We start from the raw sequence: 25560 nt of genomic DNA on the forward strand, positions 1-25560 counted from the left end.
AGAGGGAGGACACCCAGGAGTGGGGAGGGGGCTGCTGCAGGGAGAGGGGACAGAGAGATGGGGCCCAGGAGAACAAAGAGAGGAGAAAGGGATAACCAAGTTGAGAATGGGAGAATTGAGATGACAATGAGGTCTCTAGGATACGTGGAAGGGGGACTGAGTGGGGTCATAAAAGGGTAAGGAAGGGGTGAAGGAGAGAGAGGCTGGGATACCCAAGGAAAGAGAGGGTGGGAGTTTGAAGGCAGGATGGAGAAGGGGACAGTAAACAGCAGGAAGAGCCTGGAAAGAAGGGGCCTAGAGCCAGGCGTCGTGGGTGAAGGGCAGCACAGGACAGGGAGCAGAGACTGGTGTCAAGGCCGAGGCTGCTGCCGGTGGTGATGAAGGCCGAGGCCTTCAGAGACGGGGCAGTGGAAGTGCCCAGAGGTGGGTGAACTGTGGAGGAGGAGGATGTAGTGACCAGGGACAGAGCAGAGGAGACCGACAAGACCCTCCAAATGGTGCCCATGCAGTGGGCACAGAGTGGGGGAAGGGATGGCCTGGGGCATGACCTGAGCCAGTGCCCCCCAGAAGGCTCCTGATTCCAGGGAGGAGCAGGCCCAAGGGTCTGGGCACCAAGAAGGGCACAGGTGCTTCCTTTCCAGCCCAGAGGCTGCTAGAGGCAGGGCCCACACCAGGGGGAAAGCCTTTACTTGGGAGAAGCTGGGCTTCCTGGGACCTCCCCTGCCCAGAGGACGTTCACCTGGGGGCCTCAGGAGAGAGACCCTGTGGGGCCAAAATCACGGCAGGGAGCCGAGAGGAAAGAACAGAGAAGGCCCTTCCAGTGAGAGCAGAGAGGTCTTCTCCCTTCCTGAGTGTGGAGGGGGAAGGCTTGGGCCAGTCCAGCTGTGAGACGTGGGCCCAGCCAGCCAGCGGCAGCCCCCAGGTCCTGACACTCCCTCTCACTCAACTCCTGGGAAGCCTTCTCAGGCCTCTGACTGCTTCTTTCGGTTCAGAGTAAAGTTTTTATTTTTATTTTTTTAAAGACAGTTCAGAAGGGGGCGGGCCAGAGTGAATGTTCAGGAAGTATGGGTGAGGTTGGGCCGCCGGGCCTGTCTCCTGGCGGGTACTCGGCCTCCTTCTAGTCTCTTTTCCTGCCTGGCCCAGATCTCCTTCCTAACCTGGAACCCAAGACCCTGGGGCAAGGGGTGGGAGGCTGGGGGTCTGGCTTGTACTCTGGAGTCAGGCAGGCCCGAGAGAGAGAGAGAGAGAGAGAGAGACAGAGACAGAGACAGAGAGACAGACAGAGAGACACAGAGAGAGACAGAGACAGAGAGAGAGAGAGACAGAGAGACAGAGAGAGAGAGACAGAGAGACAGACAGAGAGAGAGACAGAGAGACAGACAGAGACAGAGAGAGAGGGAGACAGAGAGAGACAGAGACAGAGAGTGTGTGTATGTGTATGTGTGTGTACGTGTATGTGCTCGCGTGTGTGTATCTGTGTGTGTATGTGTGTACATTTGTACCTGTGTGTGTGTGTGTGTGTGTGTCTGTGTGTACCTGCGCGCACACACACATGTGAGTTCTTGTCAGTAGAGGGCCGGAGGGTCTCAGACATCTCTCAGTGTCTTGTTACGGTGAGCTGTCTGCCAAGGGAATGGTGGGAAGCCAGGTGGCCATGTATCTGTTTTGTGGCCCCTGAGCTGGGTGTGTTCAGTGGGGCTGGGGGTGCACACACACACACACACACACACACACACACACACACAGTGTGCCTCACAGCTGGTTAGAAACGTCTGCCCTAGACATGCCATGGCCTGCTCTTCCCTGGGACTGGAACGAAGGAGGGATGGTGGTGGAGAGGGCAGATCGAGCAGGGGGACTGGGCCCTCCCAGAAAGGGGGGCGGTGTCTGTCAGATCAAAAGCAGCCGGCACAAGCTCATGGGGAACATGGCTGAGCCTGAGCAGAGAGCGTGTCATTTTTGCTGCCAAGGTGTTTGTCTCTGGGGAACAGAGCCCGGACCCCAGAAAACCAATGGGAGAGCCCTGGGCTAAAACCCGGGAGGGTTTGTGGCCTCATAGAGAGTCCCAGGCTCTAGCCAGAACTCTGTCACTGACTGGCTATGTGGGACTTTGGGCAATGACCTTCTCCTGTATAGGCCTCAGTTTTCCCATGTGTCAGGTGAGTTAGACATTAACTTGTTGTGAGGACCAAGTCACAGCATATAGATGGAAGTGTTTGTAAGCCCTAAGCTACCTTGCCCAGGCCCTAAAGCAGCTGAGCCAGAGTTGGGAGGGGAGGGGGGGGGGCAGAGATGTTTCTTTTGGATGGAACAGGGTCCTTGGAGGGGCTGAACTCACTAAGCACTTATTAAGTCCTTTCTGTGTACCAGGCACTGTACAAAGGCACACAGCAAACCGTCCCTGGAGCCCAGGCTTGGAACCACTCTGGGGCCCCCAGCAGGGAAGCCACTTGCCCAAGGTCACACAGGCAGTGAGTGGGAAGCCCGGCCTTAGAGCTCTGCTCCTCTGCCCTCTTGCATATGGGCCACAGGGAACTTACTTGCCCTCTCCTTCCTCCCTGCAGGTCTCAGTAAAGACAGGCCAAGGAAAAAGACAAAGATGAAACCCATGAAGAAAGCAGGTGGACTTCCTGGTCACGGCGGCAAGTCCCCCCCAGCCACCAGGGCCAAAGCCCAGAAGCGCCGGGCAGTGGGCGAAGGGGGAAAGGAAGAGGAGGAGCAGCAGCAGCAGGAGGAAGAGACTGCCCCCACAGAGGAGGAGGAAGGTGACCAGGAGGGGGCAGGGACGGCCCCTGGCCTGGAGGCTGCTCCCCCACAGCCGCCCCCTTCGGGCCCCATAGAGGACCCGATTCAGCCTTTAGCCCCAGAGGACCCGAAGGGAGAGGGGGAGCCTGGTCGCTGGGAACCCTCCCTGAGCCGAAAGACTGCTACTTTCAAGTCCAGGGCCCCCAAAAAGAAGTATGTGGAAGAACATGGTGCCGGTGGTGGGAGTGGGCCGGAGGAGCCCCCAGCCACCCCTGAGGAGGGCAGGGCCTGTGCCCTGCCAGCCCCGCTCCCTGCCTCCGCGCGCTCCTCCTCCACAGACACAGCCAGTGAGCACTCAGCTGACCTGGAGGAGGAACTGCCTGAGCCTGGCCCCCTGGCCCCCTGGCCCCCCGGCTCTGCAGGGGCTGGGGCCTGCGACCTACGCCTCCTGCGCTCCCAGAAGGTCCTCGCACGGCGGGACGGGCTCTTCATGCCTGCCGTGGTGAAACAGGTCCGGCGCAGCCAAGACCTTGGCGTCCAGTTCCCTGGAGACCGTGCCCTCACCTACTATGAGGGGGCGCTGGCTGGGGGCGTGGACGTGGTCCTGGATGCCACCCCACCCCCTGGGGCCCTAGCGGTGGGCACAGCCGTCTGTACTTGTGTGGACCCTGGTGAGGCGGCCTATCGCGAAGGTGTGGTGGTGGAGGTCAATGCCAAGCCGGCTTCGTACAAAGTGCGCCTCAGCCACGGGCCTCCAGCGGGGCTCCCGGTCACCCCGCCCCGCAGGGACAGGGAAGCCGTCTGGGTGGCTCGCTCCAGCTTACGTCTCCTGCGCCCTCCCTGGGGCCCTGAGGAGAGAAGGAAGCTGCCGCCGGAGGCCACCCAAGGGGAGCAAGGAGATGAGGTGACGCAGAGAGAGAGCCCGCCCCCACAGCCACCCCCCCAGCTGCCCCCTTGCCCCCCAGGCCTGGAAGCCAAACAGCCAGAGGACGCCGAGGTCTCCAAGATCAGCTTTGGCCAGGTGGTTCCCGAGGAGGAGGAGGAGGAGAAGCGGCCACCTGCCTCTGCTGTTGCCCAGCCTCTGCTGCCCTTGCCCCCTCCCCAGCTACTTTCTCCGCCCCCCAAGTCACCGGCCTTTGCTGGGCCTGGTCGCCCGGCCGAGCAGCCCTCCCCTGGCCAGGACGGGGCGGGGGGCAGTCGCAGCAGCAGCGTGACCTCCCTGGAGAGGGGGGCAGCCCCGCCGGCTCGGGCCCGGACACCACTCACAGCCGCCCAGCAGAAGTACAAGAAAGGTGATGTAGTCTGCACGCCCAATGGCATTCGGAAAAAGTTCAACGGCAAGCAGTGGCGGCGCCTCTGCTCCCGCGATGGCTGCATGAAGGAGTCCCAGCGCCGGGGCTACTGCTCCCGCCACCTGTCCATGCGCACCAAGGAGATGGAGGGGCTGGCAGAGGCAGGCTCAGGCCCAGGGGCGGGGGGGCCCGGCCGCCAGGCCGCCCGTGAGGGCAGTACAGAGTTTGACTGGGCCGATGAGACGTCGAGGGACAGTGAGGCCAGCAGTGTGGCGGCCCGTGGGGACTCTCGGCCCCGCCTGGTAGCGCCTGCCGACCTGTCCCGCTTTGAGTTTGACGAGTGTGAGGCTGCTGTCATGCTGGTGTCCCTGGGTAGCTCCCGCTCAGGAACGCCTTCCTTCTCACCTGTCTCTACCCAGTCTCCCTTCTCACCAGCCCCCTCCCCTTCCCCCTCACCCCTCTTTGGCTTCCGGCCAGCCAACTTCAGCCCCATCAATGCCTCACCTGTGATCCAGCGCACAGCTGTCCGGAGCCGCCATCTGAGTGCCAGCACCCCTAAGGCTGGGGTGTTGACCCCACCAGAACTGGGCCCCCACCCGCCACCCCCTGCCTCCCGAGAACGCCATTCCTCAGGCATCCTGCCGACCTTCCAGACCAACCTGACCTTTACCGTGCCCATGAGCCCTGGCCGGCGGAAGCCAGAGCTGCTGCCACACCCAGGGGGACTCGGGGGACCTGGCGGTGGTGGGGGCCCAGATTTTCAGAAGAGCGACAGCCTGGACTCTGGAGTGGACTCTGTCTCCCACACACCTACACCCTCCACTCCGGCCGGCTTCCGGGCGGTGTCACCAGCTGCACCCTTTCCCCGGTCCCGCCAGCCGTCCCCACTGCTGCTGCTGCCCCCCCCGGCTGGTCTCACATCAGACCCTGGCCCCTCAGTGCGGCGGGTGCCAGCTGTACAGCGTGACTCTCCCGTCATTGTCAGGAATCCTGATGTCCCGCTGCCTTCCAAGTTCCCTGGGGAAGTAGCCACAGGCGGAGAAGCCCGGGGTGGTGGCCAGTCCAGCAGGGCTGGGCGAGAGCACCCAGGGCCTCCTGGGGCTACCAGTGGGAAGCCAGGCCCACCTCCGCCCTTGCCTGCCCCTGTCCCCATCAGCGTTCCCCCCGCCGGGCCGGCCACCATGGCTCAACCAGGGCCTGCTTTTGGATTGGCTTCCTCACCGTTCCAGCCTGTCGCCTTCCACCCCTCACCTGCTGCCCTGCTGCCCGTCCTTGTGCCCAGCAGCTATCCTGGGCACCCTGCCCCCAAGAAGGAGGTGATTATGGGCCGGCCCGGGACAGGTAAGCAGCCCCAAAGAAGGTGGGCTGTGAAGGCTGTGCCTTTGGGGACAAAGAAAAGGTCAAGGCTGGGGTTAGCATAACTTCACAAGATGAGAGAAACCTTGTTAGAGTTGGGAGGCACCTTAGACATGGTCAAGGACATCCCCCTCATCTTGGAGACTGAGGCCCAGAGCATGAGATCTAGCTGACACTGAGGCCTGCAGAGAGCTCTCTGTGCATGTGTTACTTAAGAGGATACCCATTTTACAATTGAGGAAACTGAGGCAGAGGTGAAGTGACTTGTCCCAGGTCACCCAGCCGGGAAGTGTCTGAGGCTGAATTTGAAATCATTTCTCCCAGAGTCTAGGCCTAGCACTGTCAGCTGTGCCCTCCCCCATCCAGGGAAGGAGAGGCTCTTCCCCAAGGCTACACAGCTTAGCCTCAATTCCATTTCCCACACTTGTGTGCCAGGCTGGAGGAAGCAGGGTAGGGACACTGCGCCCATTTCACAGATGAAACCTTCAAGCAAAGGTAGTTTGCAGGCAGAATTCTTTTTAAGTATGAGTTGGATTAGATTAGGCCCCTTCCGACTCTGAGATCCTGGAATTGGTTCTTAGAAACAGGTCTGGATAAGCTAAATGACTTGCCCAGAGCTACAAAGTGAGTTTGCAGGAGGGCCAGGTGATATTCAAGCCTTTCAGATTGCTTTGGCACCCCAGCGTGTGTGTCTGTACAGGCTTAGAGGCCCAGCAGGTATGAGGGCAGAACTAGGGGCATCCTGATCCTCTCCCTCCCTGCCAAAGTCGGCAGACATTTGCTTCTGCTCTGGGATGGGCTGGGGCAGGCAGCAGGCACCCCCACATTCTGGACATTCTGGGCACTGCCCATCCCAGGCAGCTGCTGCCACTGCCTCCCCCGTGCCCCGGTCAAGTGCCAGGAGCCCAGGGCAGGGGGTCCAAGGCTCAGCAGGCCCTAGCCTCACTCCTAGCACCTATCACAGGGTCTCCCTTTCCTTCTTTTCCTCCCTGACCTTCCAGTTCCCTCCTGGAATCTTGCCTTTGTCTCTGGGCCTGTCTTGGTTTCAGCTGTCTAGGCTTGGCCCAGGTCCTTGGGGTCTTTCTCTGGACCCCCAGCCCCTGGTGTCTGCCTCTGCCAGGTCTGGCTCTGTGTTTGCCTCACAGGGGTGCTCCCCCTTGGGGTTGCATCTCCCCTCAGTGCCTCTGGGTCTGGGCCCTCCTCCTGTTGCCCTTTCCCGGCTCTTCTCTCCATTATCTTCTCTCTGCCTCCTCGGAGCCTTCTCTTGCCTGATGCCTTGGAGCCATCACTGGTTAAGCACCTAACTGCTGTGCCAGGCCCTGGGCTCAGGGTCCCTAGCCAAGGAGGAGGGCCCTGTAAGGAGGCCCCACAGGGAGGCCTTGGGCCCTGACCCGGCTCCTGCCAGGGGTCCGCCTCCTGGTGTCTGGTCTGGTCTTTGCGGGTGTCTCCCTCTGCCTGGCCTCCCCAGGTCTCCTTTAGGCCTCTTTCTTCCCTCTTCCCAGGCCTCAGTTTGTCACTCTGAGCTTCAGCTCAAAGCTGCTTTGAGTGTCTGGTCACCAGGCCCTGTTCCCACCCCACAGCTGTTGTCCCAGTGCGGCAGGAAGGTGGGGGGCCGCCACATTTCTGCGTAGGCCCCTCCCGGGTGCTGCACCTGTGACCCCCGCTCCCCCCCCCCCCTCCCCCCAGGAGATCCGGACTGGTGGGTGGCCCCGGCCCCCCACTTCCGAGCCGCGTCTTAGCTTCTGGGCTCAGTCTCAGAGCTGGGCTGCGAGACGCCATTCCCCACCCCCATGCCAGCCCCTGCCGGAGGAAGGGCCAGGGTCAGAGAGAGGGGAGTAGGCAAGGCCATTCTGGCGAGCGGGTGGCCCTCTCAAGCCTCCCTGACTCTCTCAGGCTCACGCTGCCCCCTACTGGCCATGGGGGGAGGGGCCTGGGTGGGCTGGAGGCCCAGCCCCCTCTCCCACCCCAGCACCCCTCTGGTGACGGTGGCGGCTGCCAGGCCAAAGGTGCCCCTCTGGCTCTGGGCTCCTGGCCCCCATCCTGGGTCCCCACACTGGCCCCAGAGCTCTTTCCTAGCCCTGGCCCCATCCCCGGCAGTGCCTGGGGTGCCCCCTACAGGCCCGTGTCTGGGGGAGGCGGGGGCCTGTCTAGCCCGCCCCATTAACCCTGGACTGATTGGTTTCTTAGGCAAAGGCTTGCCCCAGCATACCCCACCCAGCCTAGACCTGGGTGGGGAGCTGGGCCTCCAGAGGGGGAAGGGGGAGGCCTAGCCGCAGACCAGCCCCAGTGCCAGCTGGCCCGCTCCCTCCGTGCGGCCCGCGTGGGTGTCAGGCTGGGGGCCCAGGCCGGGGCTCCCTCCTTGCTCCCGGCACAAAGCCTCTTTGTGGGGCCGCAGGGGGGCGGGGGGTTGGCCCCAGGCCAGTCAGTGAGTGGAAAATCTCGTGAGCTGCAGTCCCTGCCTGGGGGTGGGAGACCCAGATCGATGGGGGGATGGCAGTGACTCCCCTCCCCCTCCCCTTGGAGCCCCAACTCTGCCCCTTCCCCATCCATCCCATCCGTCTTTCCTCTGCTTTTCTCCTTCTGTGTCCCTTCCCTGCCTCAGAACCCCATCTCTCCCCATTCTTTTTCCACATCTTTCTTTTCTCCCCCATCTGTCTCTTCCCCCTTTCCTCTGGAATTACATAACTTTCTCTTCCATCTCTTACCTCCCTTCCCCTCACTGTGGAAGCCTATCTTACCCCCTCCCTTCTCACTTCTCCCCCCTGGATCTCAGTGCCACTCCCCTTCTACCTGCCTGTCTCCCCTCATTCCCATTGCTTTCCCCAATGTGTTTCTCCCTCCCTCCCTATCCCTCTCTCCCTTCCTCCCGCTCTCTCTCTCCCTCCCTCCCATCTCTCTCTCTCTCTCTCTCTCTCTCTCTCTCTCTCTCTATTCGGCTTATTTCTCTCGCTATTTCTCTCTCTCTCTCTCTCTCTCTCTCTCTCTCTCTCTCTCTCTCTCTCTCTCTCTCTCTCTCCCCCTCACTCCCTCTCATCTATCCTTGCAGCCCATGGCTCCTCTTTCCCTGCTGCCTTCTCTGTTCCCCCCCTCCCTCCTCCATCCCTTCTCCCTGAGTTACACTGACTCACCCCCACCCAAGCTATTTTTAGCCCCCACCCCCCATCCTTCCCTAGCTCTACCAATCCTCCTGCAGTTCCCTGGGTAACCTTGGCCCGCTGTGTGCAGGGTAGGTGGGATGCAGTATGTGTACAGAAATGGGGATATTCGGCTTATTTCAGGGGAGCTTGGGGGTGGAGTGGCACTCCTTCGTGGAAAGGATCTGGCAGCAGGAAAAGAAAGTCGTGTAGCTCACTTAAGGAAGTCTGGTGTAGTTGGGTGTCCAGGGGATGTTGGCTGAGGTCTGGGCAGGGAAGCCTACCTTGGTGCCATGGACAGAGGGAAGCAGCTATGCCATGGCAGATGGCCGTGGCCTGCTTTCCAGGACTGGGGAGGAAAGGTATTTGTAAACCATAGAAATGAGTGCCCACAGCACGCAGAGGAGAGGGACAGGTCCAGAAATGGTCCTGGTGTGTGTCAGAGCAGGGCTGTGGAGCCCCTGACCTCCTTATCGAGCTAGATGGGGCAGGTACAGGTGGGGAAATCGAGTCTCCCAGAGGTGAAGAGCCCTGCCCAAGGTCACAAGGCTTAGAAACTGCCGAGCCTTGAGCCTCGATTAGAGGCTGTGTCTTCTGAGTCCAGAGTCACAGAATCTAGTGCAACTTCTTACATTTTACAGATCAGGAAACTGAGGCCCATAGAGTAGGAGGGCCAGGGTGAGGATTTGAACCCAGAACCAGCCCTCTTTTCTCTTTCCCCCTGCTCATTGAACTCAGGCCTTCCTCATTTTGTGACTGGGCAAGTAGGGGTCCGAGGTCACCTCAGAATCGCATACCAGTCAGGGTACAGCTGGTGGGTGGTTGGTGCCTGCAGGCCTGACCACCAGGGTCTGTCTGGGAGTCTCCAGGCATGTCTCTGCCTGTCTGGGACCTGGGGTGGGGAGTGTTTTAAGGCCGTCTGGGGGCGGAGCCCCGGTGCTGCCCTTTGGGGGGGTGACCCCTGTGTCCCCTTCGGAATGGATGGGATAGCGTCTCCTCCAGGTGGGCCCTCTCCCCCACAGCTCTCCCAGCCTGGAGCGGACTAGGAGGGGGAGGATTAGCTCGGGTTCTGATGCCTCCCCTCTTCCCCTAGAACAATGCCTGCTAAGTATAGGTCTGGCACAGCGCCGGGAAGGGGGGGGGCCTTCCTGCCCAGATCCCAAGGCTTCCCCCCTGGACTTCCAGATGTTATGGAGGGACAGCCCTCCCCTGCCCCAGGCCGCGGGGAGGGCCCAATGGCCGCCCTGGTGCAGATGGGAAGACTGAGGCCTCAGCCCCGGGGTGGGCGGGGAGAGCCAGGCACCCGGGCAGCCGCGTGGTGGGAACCTGGCGGGTAAGGAAGAGGTTAAGCTCCAGGTGGGCGACTCACCGCCCGGGGAGGGGGCTGCGGGGAAGAGGCAGCCGGACACATCGATTTCTGGGGCTGCTAGTGTCCCAGGGGCAGTGAGATAATGCTAGCTGATGAGTCTGGGTTGGTGGAGGGGAGGGGGAAATGGAAGGCTGGGCCCCTGGGAGCGCCCCCGCCCCCCACTGCTCCTGGAGGTGGGGAGGGGCCGTCTTGGGCTCTAGACCCCCCTGCCTTGTGCCCGTGGCTTTGGCTGGGTGCCCGCGTCTCCGTGTGGGGCACGGCCCTATTTAGGGCTGCGTGGCCCTGTTTGACTGCCCGGTTTGGGGAGTGGGAGTCTTTGCTGGAAGACTGGGGGCAGCGGCGGGTCTTAGTCAGGAGGGCTTCAGATTTCATGGACTGGCACTGTGACCTTCATCGAGAGAGGCGCTTTTGTTCTTCCTGGGCCTCGGGCTACTTCTCTGCCAACAAGCAGGCTAAACAAGGTGGTCTCTGGCGCTTGTCCCTAGTTAACTCCCGGTAACTCTGGACGAGGACCCTCCCCCACCACGAGGGCTTGGTTTCCCCCTTTATAAAAAGTGAGTTGGACTAGGTAGCCCCGAGGTGCCGAAGGGCTCCAATTAAGAACCATAGAATTTCACAGCTGGAGAGGATGTTGGTTAGGATCCAGTTCAGGGCTTCTTAACTGGAGGTCCTTGAAACCCCTCCCCCCCCCCAAAGAAGGTTCGTGAACAGATTTCGGAGGATCTGTGAATTAAGATGGGGAGAAAGACCAGCTTCTTTGCAATCCTGTTTTATTTTGTGCATCTAAAGCCGTGATTCTGACCTTGGCCTTGCCTAAGCCTCCTACATGGCCACGGGGTGGACCCACGGATTGTGCTCCAGTCCTGCCATTCTAAACGGGAGAAAACGAGGCACTGGGCGTGGGCAAGGGCCGCGTCCAGGGGTGCAGAGCCTGGCCCCCAGCCCCTCCCCCAGCCTGCCTGCTCCGCTCCACGCTGCTCGTGCGTGCGTGGTCCCCGGCTGGTCGCCCATGTGCGTGTGTGTTTGTTTGCGTGCGTACGTGCGTACGCACGATCGGGGAGGGGAGGGAGAAGGTGGGAGGGGGCCCTCTTTGGGCCCGGCTGGCCCCGCCGCCACCGCAGCCCGGCAGCCCGCCGCGAGCCCAGGGGGCCGCCCGGCCCCGCCCCGCCTGGCCCCGCCCCGCCTGGCTCCTTGCCTTTGCTGCAGTGCGCCCTCCCAACCCCCTCCAGCCCCGCCCCGCTCGGCCCCGTTCGGACCAACCGGCGTCCGCCTGCCCTGCTCTCATTTGCATGTGACTGACGTTCCTCTTCCCCCCCCCCCACCCAATGGGGGTGGGCGCGGTGGGGCCTGACCCGCGCGCGGCTGCAACGGCCAATGGGCGCGCCGCTCGGGGGCCGGGCCTGCGCGGAAGGCCCCTTGGGGCGGGCGGGGGCCGCAGGGGGGGGGGCCGGGGGGGGGAGTGAGTGAGTGAGTAGTAGTGGCGGGGCGGGGAGAAGGCGGCAGCGGCTGATCTTGCTCGCTCGCTTTCTTGTTCGGGCGGACGTCGCGAGCTAGCCGAGGGCAGGGCCGGCCGGCAGGCGGGAGGGCGAAGCAGCAGTAGCTGTAGCGGCGGCCGACGCCGCGCCTTCCCCGCGGGCTGAGAGAGCCGTTAGCCGTGGTCCGAAGCCACCAGAGGGAAGAGGCGGCGGCAGCGGCGGCGACTTCAGGCGGGGGGAAGGGGGGGGCGGGCGTCAGTGCGCGTGCGCGCGCCTGTCAGCGCGGGCGGGGGCGGTGCGCGATGCCCCAGGCCCCGGCCCCGTGACGGCCCCCGCGCGGGGGGAGGGGGGCACGGGAGGGGGCGGGGCCGGCGCGCGCTCGCTCGCTCGCGCCGGGCCCCGCCCCCTCCCCCCCTCCCTCCCCCGGGAACGCAGGCGCGCGCCCGGCCGAGACCCCCCCGCGGGGGGCGGGCCGGGCGGGGGAGGGGGGGCATGCGGCGGCGGCCTCCCGCTCCCCCCGGGCCCGGGCGGCGGCGGCGGCGGAGGAGGAGGAGGCGGCGGCGGAGGCGGCGCCGAGAGCCAGGAGGAGGCGGCGGGCGGTGAGCGGCCCGGAACCCGTGCGGGACCATGTACTCGGCCCCCCGGCCGCTGCCCGCGCCCGGCGCCGCCGCCCCCCGCGGCCTCGGCATGTTCGGTCAGTGCCCCCTCCCCCCACCCGGCGGGGGGTGGGGGGCTGGGGTCTCTCTTAGCGCGCTCGGCCGCTGACCGGCGGCCTTCCGTGGGCCGCCCTAGTCTGTGGGAACTTTGCTGGAGGGATCCTGAGTGGGGCAGGAGCGGGGCCCCTGCGACCCCGGGCTTTTTAGGAAGAAGGCTTTGGGGAGGGGCCAACCGGCCCCCCTTCCTGAAGTGGAACCCCCCCCCCGGGGGGATGGGAGAGGGAAGTGATGGATAGGAAACACCTGGGCCGGGGATCCCCTCCCCCACGGGGGAGCGGCGGGCTCTGCCTGCCTGCCCATTGTCTGGTCTGCCCCCCCAGCCCAGGGCCGTAGAGTGCCCCTTGCCCAGGCAGTGCCCACCGTGGGCTGGCAGCTGGGAAGTGTGGTGGGGCGAAGGGAGGGCCTTGGGCCTCTGTCATAGAAGAGCCCTCCCCAGGACACCCAGAGGGGCTCTATCGGGGTTCTCTGGGACCCCTGGGAGGAGAGGGGGCCGAGCCCTCTGGGCTGGGGGCCGCTGGGCCTTGTGATATCCCAGTTGACAGCTGTGGGAGGGGAAAGGGAGGCAGAGCCGCCTCCTCCCCCAGGGCTGGGGAATGTGGCGGGGGAGGGGCTGCTGGTAAATGGGCTAAGTAGCGCCGGGCTCCCAGGCCTGCAGAGGAAAGTTAAGGAGGCTGGGCACTGGAAGGTAGAGGCCCGGCTTGTGGGTGTGTTGGACTGAGCTCCCTCCTGTCACAGAGGGGCCAGAGGAGGCCCAGCAAGGGTTCTGCAGGAGTCTCTCCTGCCTGGGACCCAGCTGGATGAATAGCAGGAAGCCGGGAGGTTTTTTGGGGGGAGTTGTAGAGAAGAGGAACCAGCCTTCTGAAAGAGAGGAAGAAGCCAGGAGTGAGAGGAGGGCTTTGGGGCAGGCTTGTTGAGGTGTGCCTGCCTCTCTCAAGCTTCACTGTGCTCCTCACCTACTTTTTCCCTCTCTTTCCTGGCAGTGTGGACAAACGTGGAGCCACGATCAGTGGCCGTATTTCCCTGGCACTCACTTGTCCCGTTCCTGGCACCCAGCCAGCCTGACCCTTCTGTTCAGCCCAGTGAGGCCCAGCAGCCAGCCAGCCACCCTGTCTCCTCTAGCCAGAGCAAAGGTAAGGAGCTTGTGGCCTGGTGGGAGGGGACGCTCTTTCTCAGGCATTGAAAGAGGTTGGGGTGTCTATATTCTCCTTGTTCGCCTCATCTTAGTGGTGCTTAAATGACTAACCCTGGACCGATCCCTTTTTTTTTTCTTTTACTGATGAGACTAGCTTTAACAGGCATCTGTCTTTCTCCTACTTTAAGAGCCTGCTGAGTCAGCTGCAGTAGCCCACGAGCAGTCCCCCAGTGGGACAGGGGGCCCCGAATCTGGCCGGCCACCAGGGGCCACCTGCCCTGCGAGCCCAGCTCCTGGCCCTCCACAGGCTCCTGGGGCCTCTGAAGGGAGCAAGGTTCCACCTCAGCATTCTGAGGAGGAAGGCCCTGGCCCTACAGGGGAGAGTCGGCTGGACAGCGAGACAGAGAGTGACCACGATGATGCGTGAGTGTGCTTGGGGAGGGCCAGCCTCCTGGGATGGGCTGTGGGGAGGGGGAAGGAAAAGAGCTTGGGGCTGGGTCATCTAGCTCTTCCCAATTCCACAGGTTCCTCTCTATCATGTCTCCGGAGATCCAGTTGCCACTACCACCAGGAAAGCGCAGGACGCAGTCCCTCAGCGCCTTGCCCAAGGAAAGGGACTCCTCTTCTGAGAAGGATGGGCGCAGCCCCAACAAGGTCCTCTAGATCTGCCCTTTCCCTAGATCGCTTGTTGCCCTCCTTGACTCCTGGGGCCTGACCCTGCCTTCTCTCTTGTCTGCCCTCAGAGGGAGAAGGACCACATCCGACGGCCCATGAATGCCTTCATGATATTCAGCAAGCGACACCGGGCCCTGGTGCACCAGCGCCACCCAAACCAGGATAACCGGACCGTCAGCAAAATCCTGGGCGAGTGGTGGTATGCACTGGGACCCAAGGAGAAGCAGAAGTACCATGATCTGGCCTTCCAGGTAACCGCCGGCTCCTGCCCTTGCCCCAGCAAAGGCCAAAAGGAAGTTCAGCCCTGAGCCCCAGAGCCGGCAGGAAATACCTCTGGCCCAGGAGGCTCCACCCGCGCCTAGGCTGGGGGCCCAGAACCTGCTCTTGTCCCTCCCAGCCCCGCCCACTTCCTCTGCCTGCTCCTCCCAGTCTTTGGCTCCTGTGTGGCTCTCCTGCTGGGGCCTCCCAGGGCCCCTGACCAGAGCTCCACCACATTCCCCCTGCCAGGTGAAGGAGGCCCACTTCAAGGCCCACCCAGACTGGAAATGGTGCAACAAGGACCGGAAGAAGTCGAGCTCAGACGCCAAGCCTGTTGCCCTTGGTCTGGCGGGAGGCCCCAAGGAGATGCGAGAGCGCAGCATGTCAGAAACTGGCACAGCAGCTGCTCCCGGAGGTGGGTCACTCAGTGTCCCAGGATGTTAGAGCGGCCAGGATGGCAGTGCTTAGTAGATGGGAAAGGATGCTGGAAGTTGGGGCCCAGTCTGGGGATGTGCTCGGCTTGACCTGCAGTTCCTAGGCCTCCTCACTCTCAGCTTTCTTCCTGTTGCCTCACTAGCCAGTTCCCTCCTACGACTCCTCTTCTCCCATCCCCCCTCTCCCCCCCACCCAGTGTGTGGGCTGCCCTCCTGAGCTCCGCCAAACGCCCTCTTCTGCCCTTGTTTCAGTCCATTTTTGTTTTAGCAAAAACAGACTCATTCTCAGTGAGAAGCCATAGTGTGGTTCCGACAGACAAGTTGGGTACCATTCTGAGCCTCAGCCAATGGAATGGGGATGTTGAACCCTGCCCTGCCGACCCCAGGGAGTGTTCGTGAGGAAAGGGCTCCATTAGTCCTAAAAGGATGAAGAAACCAGTGGCCCCAACTGTTCTCTTTTTTGTCCTTTCCTTACTGGGAATAGCGTCACGTTCATTTGTTTGTTTGTTTGTTTGAAATGGTGTGAAGTGATGACTTTCTCAGGGTCCTAGAGCTAGAAAGTGTCTGAGGCTGGATTTGAACTCAGGTCTTCCTGCCTCTAGGGCTGATGCACTGTTCACTTACTGCCTAGCTGCCCTGGCAGTGTTACACTTAAAAGAACTGGGGGCCGTTAGCCTAGAAGAGACTTAGGGGGCTGTGCGTGTCCGTGTGCATGTATGTGCACACGTGATGGCATTTGTCTTTTAAGAGTTAGCACAGAGAAGAGGGATTCCACTGGTTCTGCTGGGCTCCTTTGAGACGCCTTGGAGCAGTGGGTAGGATTATAGGTTTTGACTGGACATCCAGAAGGCCCTATGCCTGGGGTGCTGCCCTCCACCAGTGGAGCTGGTGGTCTTGTGAAGTCTGGATTTCCCTTAACTAGAGAGGTCATGGCAGAGGTCAGATGTGACCCCATGCCAGCAGGGCTGTTGGGAAGGCTTGCCCCCTGCACTGGCTGACCTGAGTCAGGCGCTGACTCTAGGTCTCTCCCCACACAGTCTCATCAGAGTTACTGTCAGCAGCAGCCCAAACCCTGCTGGGCACGGAGGTCAAGACCCCCACTTCCGGCCCTGGGACAGCGGAACGGCTCCACCCAGCTGGGCCCCCTGCCAGGCCAAGAGCTTTCTCCCACAGTGGCGTGCACGGCTTAGATGGGGGTGAAGCCGACAGCCAGGCACTGCAGGAACTCACCCAGGTACAGCTGGGGGGAGGCCCCCTGAGGGCAGGGGTCATGAGGACTGCATCAGCCAACCCTGAATCTCCCTCCTCCCCGCAGATGGTGTCCGGCCCAGCTCCCTATGCAGGACCGAAGCCTCCGCCTCAGTACGGGGGCCCAGGGCCCTTTGCCACTCCCAGTGAAGGGGGGACCTTGGCAGGCGGGCGGCCCCCGATGCTGCCAGCAAGGCCGTCCCGCTCCCAGCGCACAGCCAGTGAAGACATGACCAGTGACGAGGAGCGGATGGTCATTTGTGAGGAAGAGGGAGATGATGATGTCATAGGTGAGTGGGGGGGCACTGGGAGAGGGGCCTTGGGAGTCCAGCCCAGGCCTTTTACCACACTGTGGAGGGATCTGTGGGTGTCACCTTCCTGGGCTTCTCATTCACTGCCCCCAGCCTGTCCCCCCCAGGTGCATCCTAGGTGGCAGGGTCGTGTTTTTATCAGCAGTGTGCCCTCTGATAATCTCATTGTCACTTATCTCACAATGAGCTCTCCCCAGGGGGCAGGGGTGGCCGAGCAAACTTCTAGCTGTTGGGCCCCATTTCCCAACCTGCCCCTCTCCTCTCCTGAATCCCTGCACCCACATCCCCCATGATCACCTACTTTTCCTGACCATTCTGAGTCCCCGTTAAAAGGTGGCAGAGAAGAACTCAGGGCTCTGGGCCTACTCAGAGGGGCTTCGGGGTGTGGGCTCACTGGTGGCTTCTCTGTCCCTTTATTTTCCAAGCGGATGACAGCTTTGGCACCACTGACATCGACTTAAAGTGCAAGGAGCGGGTGACGGACAGTGACAGCGAGGACAGCTCTGGGGAGGACCCTGAGGGGGCCAAGGTGAGGGGCTGGGCCAGCTAGGGGTGGGGGAGCCCCAGGCTGTGGGGCCTGCCTTCACCCTAATGCCGTCTTCCTCCAGGGCTTTGGCAGGAAGTTGTTCTCACCTGTGATCCGTTCGTCCTCTCTGTCTGCTGCCTTCACGCACTGCCGCCCGGCCCTGGAGTCTGAACCCCCTGGAGCCCCTGACCCTTCTTCAGCTTTTCCCAAGGGCTATGGCCCCACGCCTGCCTCTTCCTCCTCCTCCTCCTTCCAGTCGGGCCCTCGGGAGCCTGGTCGCGGTGCAGCTGGAGGGCCTCTTCGTGCCCAGCACCCAGCTGGGGGAGGCCCTCTGCCTCCTAAAGCTCGATTTCCTCCTGTGGACCCAAATGCCTATCGGCGCAAGCGGCCAGAGAGCACAGCAGGGCCAGAGCCCTTCCCTGGCCCTTCCGTCATTGCCTCGCCCCCTGGAGGGGGAGTCCTGCAGGCCTTGGTGCTGCCCCCCGGGGGCAGTCTGTACCCTGCCAAGGACCCCACGGAGCGGGACAGCAGTGCGGCTCCCCGACTGCCATCAGCCACAGTGCTGGTGACCACCCCCGCCTCCCTGGGGAGTGGAGGGCTCACCTATGGAGCCCCCCCAGCTCCCCCACGTCCCGCTCCGACTGTGGTGACCAATGTGGTACGGCCGGTTAGCAGCACACCTGTGCCCATTGCTTCCAAACCCTTCCCTGGGGTGGGACGAGGTGAGGGGTCACCAGCTGAAGGAGGCTCCAAAGGGGAGATGGGGGCTGGTCCCCGAGCACCAGGGGGCTCCCCACTGGGTATTGGTGTGGTCTACACTGATAAAAAACAGGCAGCCCCTACAGCTCCGCACCTAGTGGCAGGCCCCCTTCTGGGAGTAGGCAAGGCCTCTGCTGCTGTGACCAACCTTCTTGTGGGCACCCCAGGCTATGGTGCCTCTGCTCCTCCAGCCGTGCAGTTCATAGCCCAGGGTCCATCTGGTGGAGGGGGGGCAGCGGCTGCAGCGGGGCCCCCCACTGGCAGTGGCCCCAACGGTCCCATGCCCCTGGGTATCCTGCAGCCCGCCCCTTTAGGCAAGCCTGGGGGTATCACTCAGGTGCAGTACATCCTGCCCACCCTGCCCCAGCAGCTGCAAGTGGCCCCAGCCCCAGCAGCGCCTGGCCCCAAAGCCGCAGCTGTCGGGGGGTCAGGCCCCACGGCCAGCATCCGCTTTGCCCTGCCACCAGGAACTACCACCAATGGGAAAGTCCTGGCACCAGCCACCCCAGCCCCTGGGATTCCCATTCTGCAGCCAGTGCCCTCTGCTGCACCCCCCAAAGGTGAGGGGTGGGAGGGTGATGAAAGCGTTTACTGATCCTGGCGTGGTGAGGGCTTGGAGACATTTGTGTCAGGCAGGCTAAGTTACACAAGGTGACAGTCTGGACGTGATTTCAAGGCCAGCTGATAGAGAGGAAGGCCTGTCCTTAGATGAAAGCCAACTACCTGAGCTCCAGTTATAGGATGGCAAAGGGGGGCCAGACAGCTTGTTTGACAAAGATCCAAAAGTCTGAGTGGGGCATGAGCTCTAATAATAGAAGCCTCCAGCGAGATCCGGCGTCCTGACTGGCCCAGCGGTCTGCACCAGATGGTGGGCCATCCAGACCTTGAGGGCCTGGTGATGGTGTGGGCAGCGACCTGAATGTGGCAGGGGAGATCCCAGAGGCCCAGTGGGGCCTGTAGTGAGGTGACGTGACGAGAGCTGCCTGCCCCACTGTGGGATGGGCAGCTTGGTACCATTAGGACTCCTTGCTGAGTTTTGGTGTCTGCTGGGAATATCATTGGGGGCATTCCTACGTGGATACACATTAGATGGCATCTGGGCCAATTTGTTTGAGGTTCTAAAGGATGAACCTGCTCATGGAGGTGGAAGGTTTAGAGAGTGCTTCATGAGCCTTGGCACCAGGGAGAGTCAGGGGTGTCCAAAGATGGGGTTGGAGGACATGGGGAGGAGGAAGGTGGACCCAACACGGCTGCTGGATGCCTCAGCCACTCTCTCCCTCTTCATTTCCAGCCCAGTCAGTGTCTCCAGTGCAGGCCCAGCCCTCAGCAGGCCCTGCCCAGCTGTTGCCTGGGAAAGTCCTGGTACCCCTGGCAGCACCTAGTGTGGCAGTACGAGGTGGGGGGGCCAGCCAGCCTCTGCCCTTGGTGAGCCCACCCTTCTCTGTCCCAGTGCAGAATGGAGCCCAGCCATCCAGCAAAGTAAGTGGCCGGATCCTGGGGTGGGCACTGGGGGCATGGCCTTGGACCAAAGGCAACTTCTACCCTCTTACCTCATAGATCATCCAGCTCACCCCAGTGCCAGTGACCACGCCTGGTAACCTGGTGCCCCCACTTAGCCCGGCAACCCTGCCCAGTCCTGCATCCCAGTCTCAGAAAGTCATTTTGCCCTCTTCCACCAGGTAATTAATGTGATGAGGTAGGGACGTTGATGTGGTAGGGGCCCTGTGGCCTGAACTCACCTCTCTCTGCTGTGGTTTTTTTGGGCAGAATAACTTATGTGCAGTCGGCTGCGGGGCATGCCCTTCCCCTGGGCCCTAGCCCGTCCTCCAGCCAGAGTGGAGCTCCTGGTACCCCAGCCTCTTATGGGCCCGCCAACTCCGTGGCCCTGGGCTTCACCACCATCGGGCCCAGTGGCCCTGCCATAGTCCAGCCCCTGATCTCAGGTGAGGGATACCAGACAATCATACTGAAGGTGTTGGCAAGGTTCATCAGGGGCATAGGAACTACGGTGGTGCAGGTTTGGGGGCTGAGAACAAGCTTGGGTATTTGGGGAAGGGATTCTAGAGAGCTAGGAGGCATGTGGTGTCCGTCCAGTCATGACACTGCTTTCTTCTCCCCTCCAGGCCAAGCTCCCCTGCTGGCCCCAGGCCAGGTTGGCGTATCACCAGTCCCCAGTCCCCAGCTGCCACCCGCCTGTGCTGGGGGTCCTGTCATCACAGCCTTCTACCCTGGCGGGCCAGGGGGCCCCTCAGCCATGCCTCTCCCTCAGCCAACCCCACCAACCCCAGCTCCTCCAGGTCTCGTCTATACTGTGGCCACCAGCGCTGCCCCACCTGCTGCCATCCTGCCCAAGGGCGGGGCACCTGGTCCTCCGGCCCCCACTGCCTCTCAGACCCCTACCAGTCCTTTCCCTAGTGCCACAGGTGGGTGACGTACTTAGGTTGGGTTCATGGGCTAGGGAGAAGCAGCGATGGGGATTCCAAAGATGGGAAAGTAACTGTGGCAAGGGTTGGGGGGAGAAGATCCCCAGGCGAGTGGGAGACCCGCCTGATACACAGGAACCAAGTTACCATCCAGCCAGCAATTGGAGCAGAATGTGGGCAGAGGAAGGTCCAGGGTTTTGTAGGTTGCATCCTGGGCATTTACTTTCTCTTCTGCAGGTTCTGTGGCCTATAGCTTGGTGACCCCAAAAGCCCAGCGTCCACCACCCAAGCCCCCACAGAAAGTGAAGGCGGCCATTGCCAGCATTCCTGTGGGCTCCTATGAGTCTGGCATCCCTGCCCGGCCAGGCCCCGTCTCCCGGCAGGCTGCAGAGCAGGGCCCCCCCAGGGAGGTGGCCCCAGAGGCAGAGGCTGATGGTGGGCCAGCCACACCCGCACCCCCGCCTCCACCAGATAATTGGGCCGCACCAGTCCGAGAGAGCGCCCGCGCCAGCCCTCCCCCAGCCCCACCAGCAGAGGATCGGCCAGGAGTCAAGGCGCCAGAGACGGTAGGAAGCTGGGGGGCGGGGGGGGGTGGGAGTGTTGCCATCCTCACGCCTTTGGCCATGCCTTTTTCCCCTTGCTGTCACACCCCTTTGGACCTTTCTGAGCTTCCATCCTTCTTTCCCTCCACTCCTTTCTGACCCCAGGCCAGCAAGATTCCCAGCTCCCCTGATTGGCGGATTCCAGCTCTAGCCCTGGAGAGCCGGGGGGAGCCCCCAGCCCCGCCCAGCCCTGCCCCCGCCCCTGGGGGCAGTGAAGGAGCAGGTGGGCGGCCTCCAGGGGCTGGGGACACCCCAGAGCGAAAGGAAGCCCCCAGCAAGAAGGTGAAGGTTCGGCCCCCTCCCCTGAAGAAGACTTTTGACTCGGTGGACAAGTGAGTGTTGGAAGGGAAGAGGGGTGGAGCCCCTGGGCAGGGGGGTGTGGATGGGGACTGGATGCTGGCCATCCCCCAGCAGGGTCCTCTCCGAGGTGGACTTTGAGGAGCGCTTCGCAGAGCTGCCCGAATTCCGGCCCGAGGAGGTGCTGCCCTCCCCCACCCTGCAGTCGCTGGCCACCTCCCCCCGAGCCATCCTGGGCTCCTACCGGAAGAAGAGGAAGAACTCGACGGGTGAGGAAGCCCGAGGGTGGCGGCCTGTGGCCCGCTGTGGGGCCATGGAGCGCCAGGGCTCCCCCCTGACCCTTTCCTCCCCTCCCCCAGACCTGGACTCGGCCCCAGAGGATCCCACCTCCCCCAAGCGCAAAATGAGGCGTCGTTCCAGCTGCAGCTCCGAGCCCAACACGCCAAAGAGCGCCAAGTGCGAGGGCGACATCTTCACCTTCGAGCGGACCGGCACCGAGGCGGAGGACGTGCTGGGGGAGCTGGAGTACGAGAAGGTCCCCTACTCCTCCCTGCGCCGCACCCTGGACCAGCGGCGGGCACTCGTCATGCAGCTTTTCCAGGACCACGGCTTCTTCCCCTCAGGTGAGCGGGGGCTGCCGGCCCCGGGTCAGCCAGGGCGCTCTCCCTGTGACCCTGGGCACTTACAGTGCTGTACCTCCTCCTCTAGCCCAGGCCACAGCGGCATTCCAGGCCCGCTACGCGGACATCTTTCCCTCCAAAGTGTGTCTCCAGCTGAAGATTCGAGAGGTCCGACAGAAGATCATGCAGGCGGCCACACCCACAGAGCAGCCCCCTGGTGGGGAGGCCCCCGGACCTGGGCCTCCGCCAGCCAGCGCAGGGGCTGCTCCCCCACCCCCCTCTGAGGGTCCTGACTCGCCCCCATCTGCTCCGGACTCTTCCTCATCCTCTGTCCCCTCAGCTGCCCCTCCCCAACCCTTGGAGCCGGCACCCAGTGAATCCAGCTGGGACGGGGCCACCCAGCCTTCCCCTCCACTCCCCGGCCCTTCCCCAGGGGGCAGGTGAGGTGTCTGCTGGGGAGTAGCATCCCCGAGGGCCCAGAGTGCCCCATTGAGGAGACAGACGGCCCTGAGCTGGCCCTGGGCAGGAAGCTGTGTGTTGGGGGGTGGGGAGCCCTGTACATGAAGCCTCCCTCCAGTGAAAGGAGGAATGGGGTCCCCTCTTCCCACTGCTTCTGTCCCTGGGGCCTGGGGGGAGGCAGCGGAGGGCAGAGGGGTCTCTGGCCCCCATGGAGCCCCTGTACATAACCTGGAGTTTGTTACCTTTCCAATCTTCACTCTACTTTATGCAAAATGGCTCATGAGGGCAGGACTGAAGGAGGGAAAGATGGGAGCCCCCCTCCCCCATGTGAGGGGGTCCTGGGGAGGCAGCCCAGAACTGAGGGTGGGGGCGCCCACTTCCCTCTCTCCCCTCCCTCGAGGGGCTGGACTCAGGTTAGTTTGGGGGTAGGGGTGGAGGATCAAGGTGGGGGGCCTCCTGCACTTTGGCCCTGGGTCGGGGGCAGGGCAAGGTGCACCCCTTTCCTCCTTGCCTGCTCCCCCACCAGGCTGTACTTTCTAAGAAGGCGATTTCCCTGTCCCCCCCACCCCCACCCCTGGGACAATACATGTTGATCATGTGCAATATTTCTTACTGTGCCGAGAAGCCTCGAAGACCGAGATTAAAGCTGTTTTAACACACGTGTCTCAGGGCCTGGGACCCCCTGGGGCCAGGGCTGTGAGGCCGGCCTGGGCAGCAGCGGCCTCACTGCCGGTCACCTGCACTAGAGAAGCCCTTTGGGGTTGTAGTAGATGGCCTGGTCCCTCCTGGACCACAGATGGCACTGCCAGGGCTGGGCTGGGCCCACTGTCTTGGTGTCCCCCACTGCCTCCCTGTGGCCAGAGGTAGCAACAGCCTCCTAGGGAGAGTTCAAGTGTGTCCCATGTGAACTCCCACTACCCCCCCTCCTCCCCCAGTCAGCAGTGAGGAGGTGGGGCCTAATGATCACAGTGTGGGAGGAAGCTGCAGGGGAAGGGAGGGTGGAAGGAAAGGGGGCTTCTTGGGGGGGGGGGGGGGGGGGGGTTGGGTCAGTGCCCATCAGGCTTCCTGTGAGCTACCCTGGCTTATTGTTGGCAAGGCACTCGGCCCCGGGGACCCAGGAGACAAGTGGCTCAGGTCACCAGGTCAGTCTGTCCAGAAGGACCCTCTGAGGCCTAGTCCAGGGGTAGACAAACTGTGGCCTCAGAGCTTAGAGTGATTTTTACATGTACCAAAGTTGAGGGGATGTTTACAGCCCCTTGTTCTGATATACCCTACCCCCCATCTTAGAAGCCCCAGGGATGAGGTGAGTTGCCCAAAGTCACGGGTTAAGTGGGAGAGCTCAGATCTAAACACGTGTCTAATGACAAATTGTGTACTAGTTTCCTCCCCACCCCATATTGCCTTGTGCCTCGTGAGGGAGTCTGGACATCAGCTCACTTGGATAAAGCCAGGTCATCTAAACCCACCCACATGCCAACGCGCCTGGCTTGCCCCAACCCCTCAACTCTTCATAGGTGCCACTCAGGTGGCAAGGCCCTTCTCCTTGCTGGGCCTTTCTTCATCTTCGAAGGGAGCCCTTCCCTTCCAGTTGTAAATCCTAAGCACATCCTGTTGAATTTCCCATCCAAGAAATGTCAAGAAAGGGGATACTACTTAGTCAAGGTCAACCAGGAAGGACCATCCACCCACTCATGCAGTAGAGCTAGACCTAAGAGGACAGGAGGAATGGGGTAGAGCTGCAGCCCAGGCTTAGTGTGAGGATCCCACAGGCTGGGGGCCTGCAGAATTGTTAGTCTTGGTCCAGCTCCTTGTCCCACCCTCTCTGGCCCTGGTTTCCTCTGTGGAAGATGAAGGGGTTGGCCCAGGTCCCTAAGTCTCCATCCAGCTGGATCCCCAAGGATCCAGAAACGAGCTTTTGGAGGGTGGGGATGGGGGGGGGTGTCGGTGGGGAAACGTTCCTGCTAGAATTGTTTCAGACACACAAAAGATGAGGCTGGAAGCCAGATTGGGGAAAGGGTGTTTAATGGGAGGGAGTTCAGGGGCCAGGTTCAGGCTGTGGGGGCCCCTGGCCTGCGGCTAGAAGGCGCAGCAACAAAGCATGCAGAGCCCTGCACACAGGCGTGTAGCCCAGGCGGGTCAGGTGCAGGTAGTCATACATGTCATGATGACTGATGGTACCATCCGAGTGCACGAAGCCGGGGTCAGCATCCAGGAAGTGTGCCCGTGGCCGGCCCGCCAGCGCTGCTCGCACAAGCTCGTTGACACGGCGGTTCTTCTCCCTCAGTGGGTTGGGGTGCTGGCCCCTTGGGAGCAGGGCCTGGGGGGTGGGCCCAGACTGAGGAGGGCAACAGGCACACACATCCCCTCCCCACAGAACTAGAGTCCAATCAGCACGAAGTGTGTGTGGTCAGCCTTGGGTTAAGCCCTGGCCCCTGTCTACCTTGTTTCTCACTCTTAAGATGAGGTTGACCTAGATTACACCTGAATGTCTTTTCAGCCCTAAACTCTTCAGATCCATACTGTCTTATGGGGCCTCAGTTTCCCAATTTATACATGAGGAAGGGTCCTCCCAAGTCCAAGAGGGGGGTAGGAATGGCTTGGGTGCAGAGGAGGCTTGGCTTGGCATGGGACATCCTCTCCAGTCCGTTTCCTCTTGCTGGCATCCTAGCCCTGGACTTGCTTTGTGACCTTGATAAGCTCCCTTCCCTCTCTCTGCCTCAGTTTCCTTCCTCTATCTAATGGGAGCACGGGTGCCAAGAGGCCTCCCAGCTCTGGGACCTGCCTGAGGGTAAAGAAAAGAGAAAAGGCCTAACTGGAGACCTCCCTTCCATCCATCCTGGGACTAGCCTCTTACCAGCACAACCACTCGAGCCTGGGGCTGCCGCTGGTTCACCAGGCCCACAATTGCCTCAATTCCAGCTGTGACTTGCTCCGCCGTGTGCCCATGATTGTTGGTCCCTACCCACACCACCACAATCTGTGAGAGAGGAGGAGAGGCCACGATGAAATGGTGATCCCGGGTCCTCAGTTCCTGGGGCAAAGCACTCAAGCTGCAAAGGATCACACCCCTCGTCTACCCCCTGAGGGTGTGTGACAACTGTAACAGCAATTGAAAAATGGGGGCCGCAGCTGCAGCCAGGATGCCCACCAGCCCGGGCCTTGGTCCCTCTCACCTTGGGGCGGATGTGCTCCAGCTCCCCATTCTCCAGTCTCCACAGGACATGCTGAGTGCTGTCCCCACCTATCCCGAAGTTGAGGGCATGAAGAGGCGAGAAGAGCTCCCTCCAGAGCTGCTGGGACACAATCGTGGGTGGGCTAGCCTGAGGAGCTCCAGCTAGGCCCTGCGTTCTGCTCCTAGGCCGGGTGCCCAGGGATGGATCTGGAGCCTCAGGTGAGCCCCCTCCCTCTCTGGGCCCCTCCTCAGAATCACGCCTCTTAAAGAACTGAAGGAAAGGCTCAGTTTGAGCTAGTGACTGGGAAAATAAAGCCATGGGATTGCTGACTCTTCGTTTCTGATCCAAACTCACGGTTTTGCGTTGGACCTCTTGGGTTTAGGTTAGAGGCTCTAATTAGCCCAATCCCTGGTATCACATGGAGTGAAATGAAGGCCTGCTGGCCCCCAGAGGCAGAGGCAGAATGCATGCCCAGGTCTCTTGACTTCCAAAACTCCCCCCCCCCCAGCTGTCTACGCATGATCTTACAACTGAGGAAACTGAGGCAAAGTGACTC

The 25560-nt window shown here is 61.9% G+C and overlaps 2 protein-coding genes across 8 annotated transcripts in view; one reads left to right on the forward strand and one right to left on the reverse strand.

Annotated features, from left to right (window-relative positions):
• Window positions 1-22488, forward strand: part of CIC (capicua transcriptional repressor) — a 23876-nt gene extending 1388 nt beyond the window's left edge. For 2 of the 6 annotated variants that reach the window (XM_069088949.1, XM_069088947.1), the window contains exons 2-20: window positions 2565-5378; window positions 13068-13217; window positions 13408-13642; window positions 13744-13873; window positions 13963-14145; window positions 14402-14567; window positions 15624-15820; window positions 15902-16124; window positions 16571-16674; window positions 16754-17990; window positions 18722-18909; window positions 18988-19109; window positions 19198-19373; window positions 19554-19853; window positions 20091-20419; window positions 20561-20787; window positions 20867-21021; window positions 21112-21375; window positions 21461-22488. In XM_069088949.1, the coding sequence (XP_068945050.1) occupies window positions 2600-5378; window positions 13068-13217; window positions 13408-13642; window positions 13744-13873; window positions 13963-14145; window positions 14402-14567; window positions 15624-15820; window positions 15902-16124; window positions 16571-16674; window positions 16754-17990; window positions 18722-18909; window positions 18988-19109; window positions 19198-19373; window positions 19554-19853; window positions 20091-20419; window positions 20561-20787; window positions 20867-21021; window positions 21112-21375; window positions 21461-21816 (7521 nt within the window). In that variant the 5' untranslated portion in view covers window positions 2565-2599 and the 3' untranslated portion in view covers window positions 21817-22488. Of the gene's footprint in view, window positions 1-2564; window positions 5379-11948; window positions 12066-13067; window positions 13218-13407; window positions 13643-13743; window positions 13874-13962; window positions 14146-14401; window positions 14568-15623; window positions 15821-15901; window positions 16125-16570; window positions 16675-16753; window positions 17991-18721; window positions 18910-18987; window positions 19110-19197; window positions 19374-19553; window positions 19854-20090; window positions 20420-20560; window positions 20788-20866; window positions 21022-21111; window positions 21376-21460 lie in introns of those variants that run through there. The other 4 variants (XM_069088950.1, XM_069088951.1, XM_069088952.1 and 1 more) reach the window with 4 other exon arrangements.
• A 1348-nt stretch (window positions 22489-23836) lies between these two features.
• The window catches only part of PAFAH1B3 (platelet activating factor acetylhydrolase 1b catalytic subunit 3), a 3258-nt gene continuing 1534 nt past the window's right edge, over window positions 23837-25560 (reverse strand). Inside the window, exons 4-6 of one of the 2 annotated variants that reach the window (XM_069088954.1) lie at window positions 25005-25124; window positions 24686-24808; window positions 23837-24148 (exon numbers count right to left, since the gene is read on the reverse strand). In XM_069088954.1, the coding sequence (XP_068945055.1) occupies window positions 23867-24148; window positions 24686-24808; window positions 25005-25124 (525 nt within the window). In that variant the 3' untranslated portion in view covers window positions 23837-23866. The remainder of the gene's footprint in view (window positions 24149-24685; window positions 24809-25004; window positions 25125-25560) is intronic. The other variant, XM_069088955.1, reaches the window with a different exon arrangement.

The sequence above is a fragment of the Petaurus breviceps genome, unplaced genomic scaffold, assembly GCF_028583685.1.
Source record: "Petaurus breviceps papuanus isolate PSGF00001 unplaced genomic scaffold, PetGlider_PUasm1.0 185, whole genome shotgun sequence".
Lineage (NCBI taxonomy): Eukaryota > Metazoa > Chordata > Mammalia > Diprotodontia > Petauridae > Petaurus > Petaurus breviceps.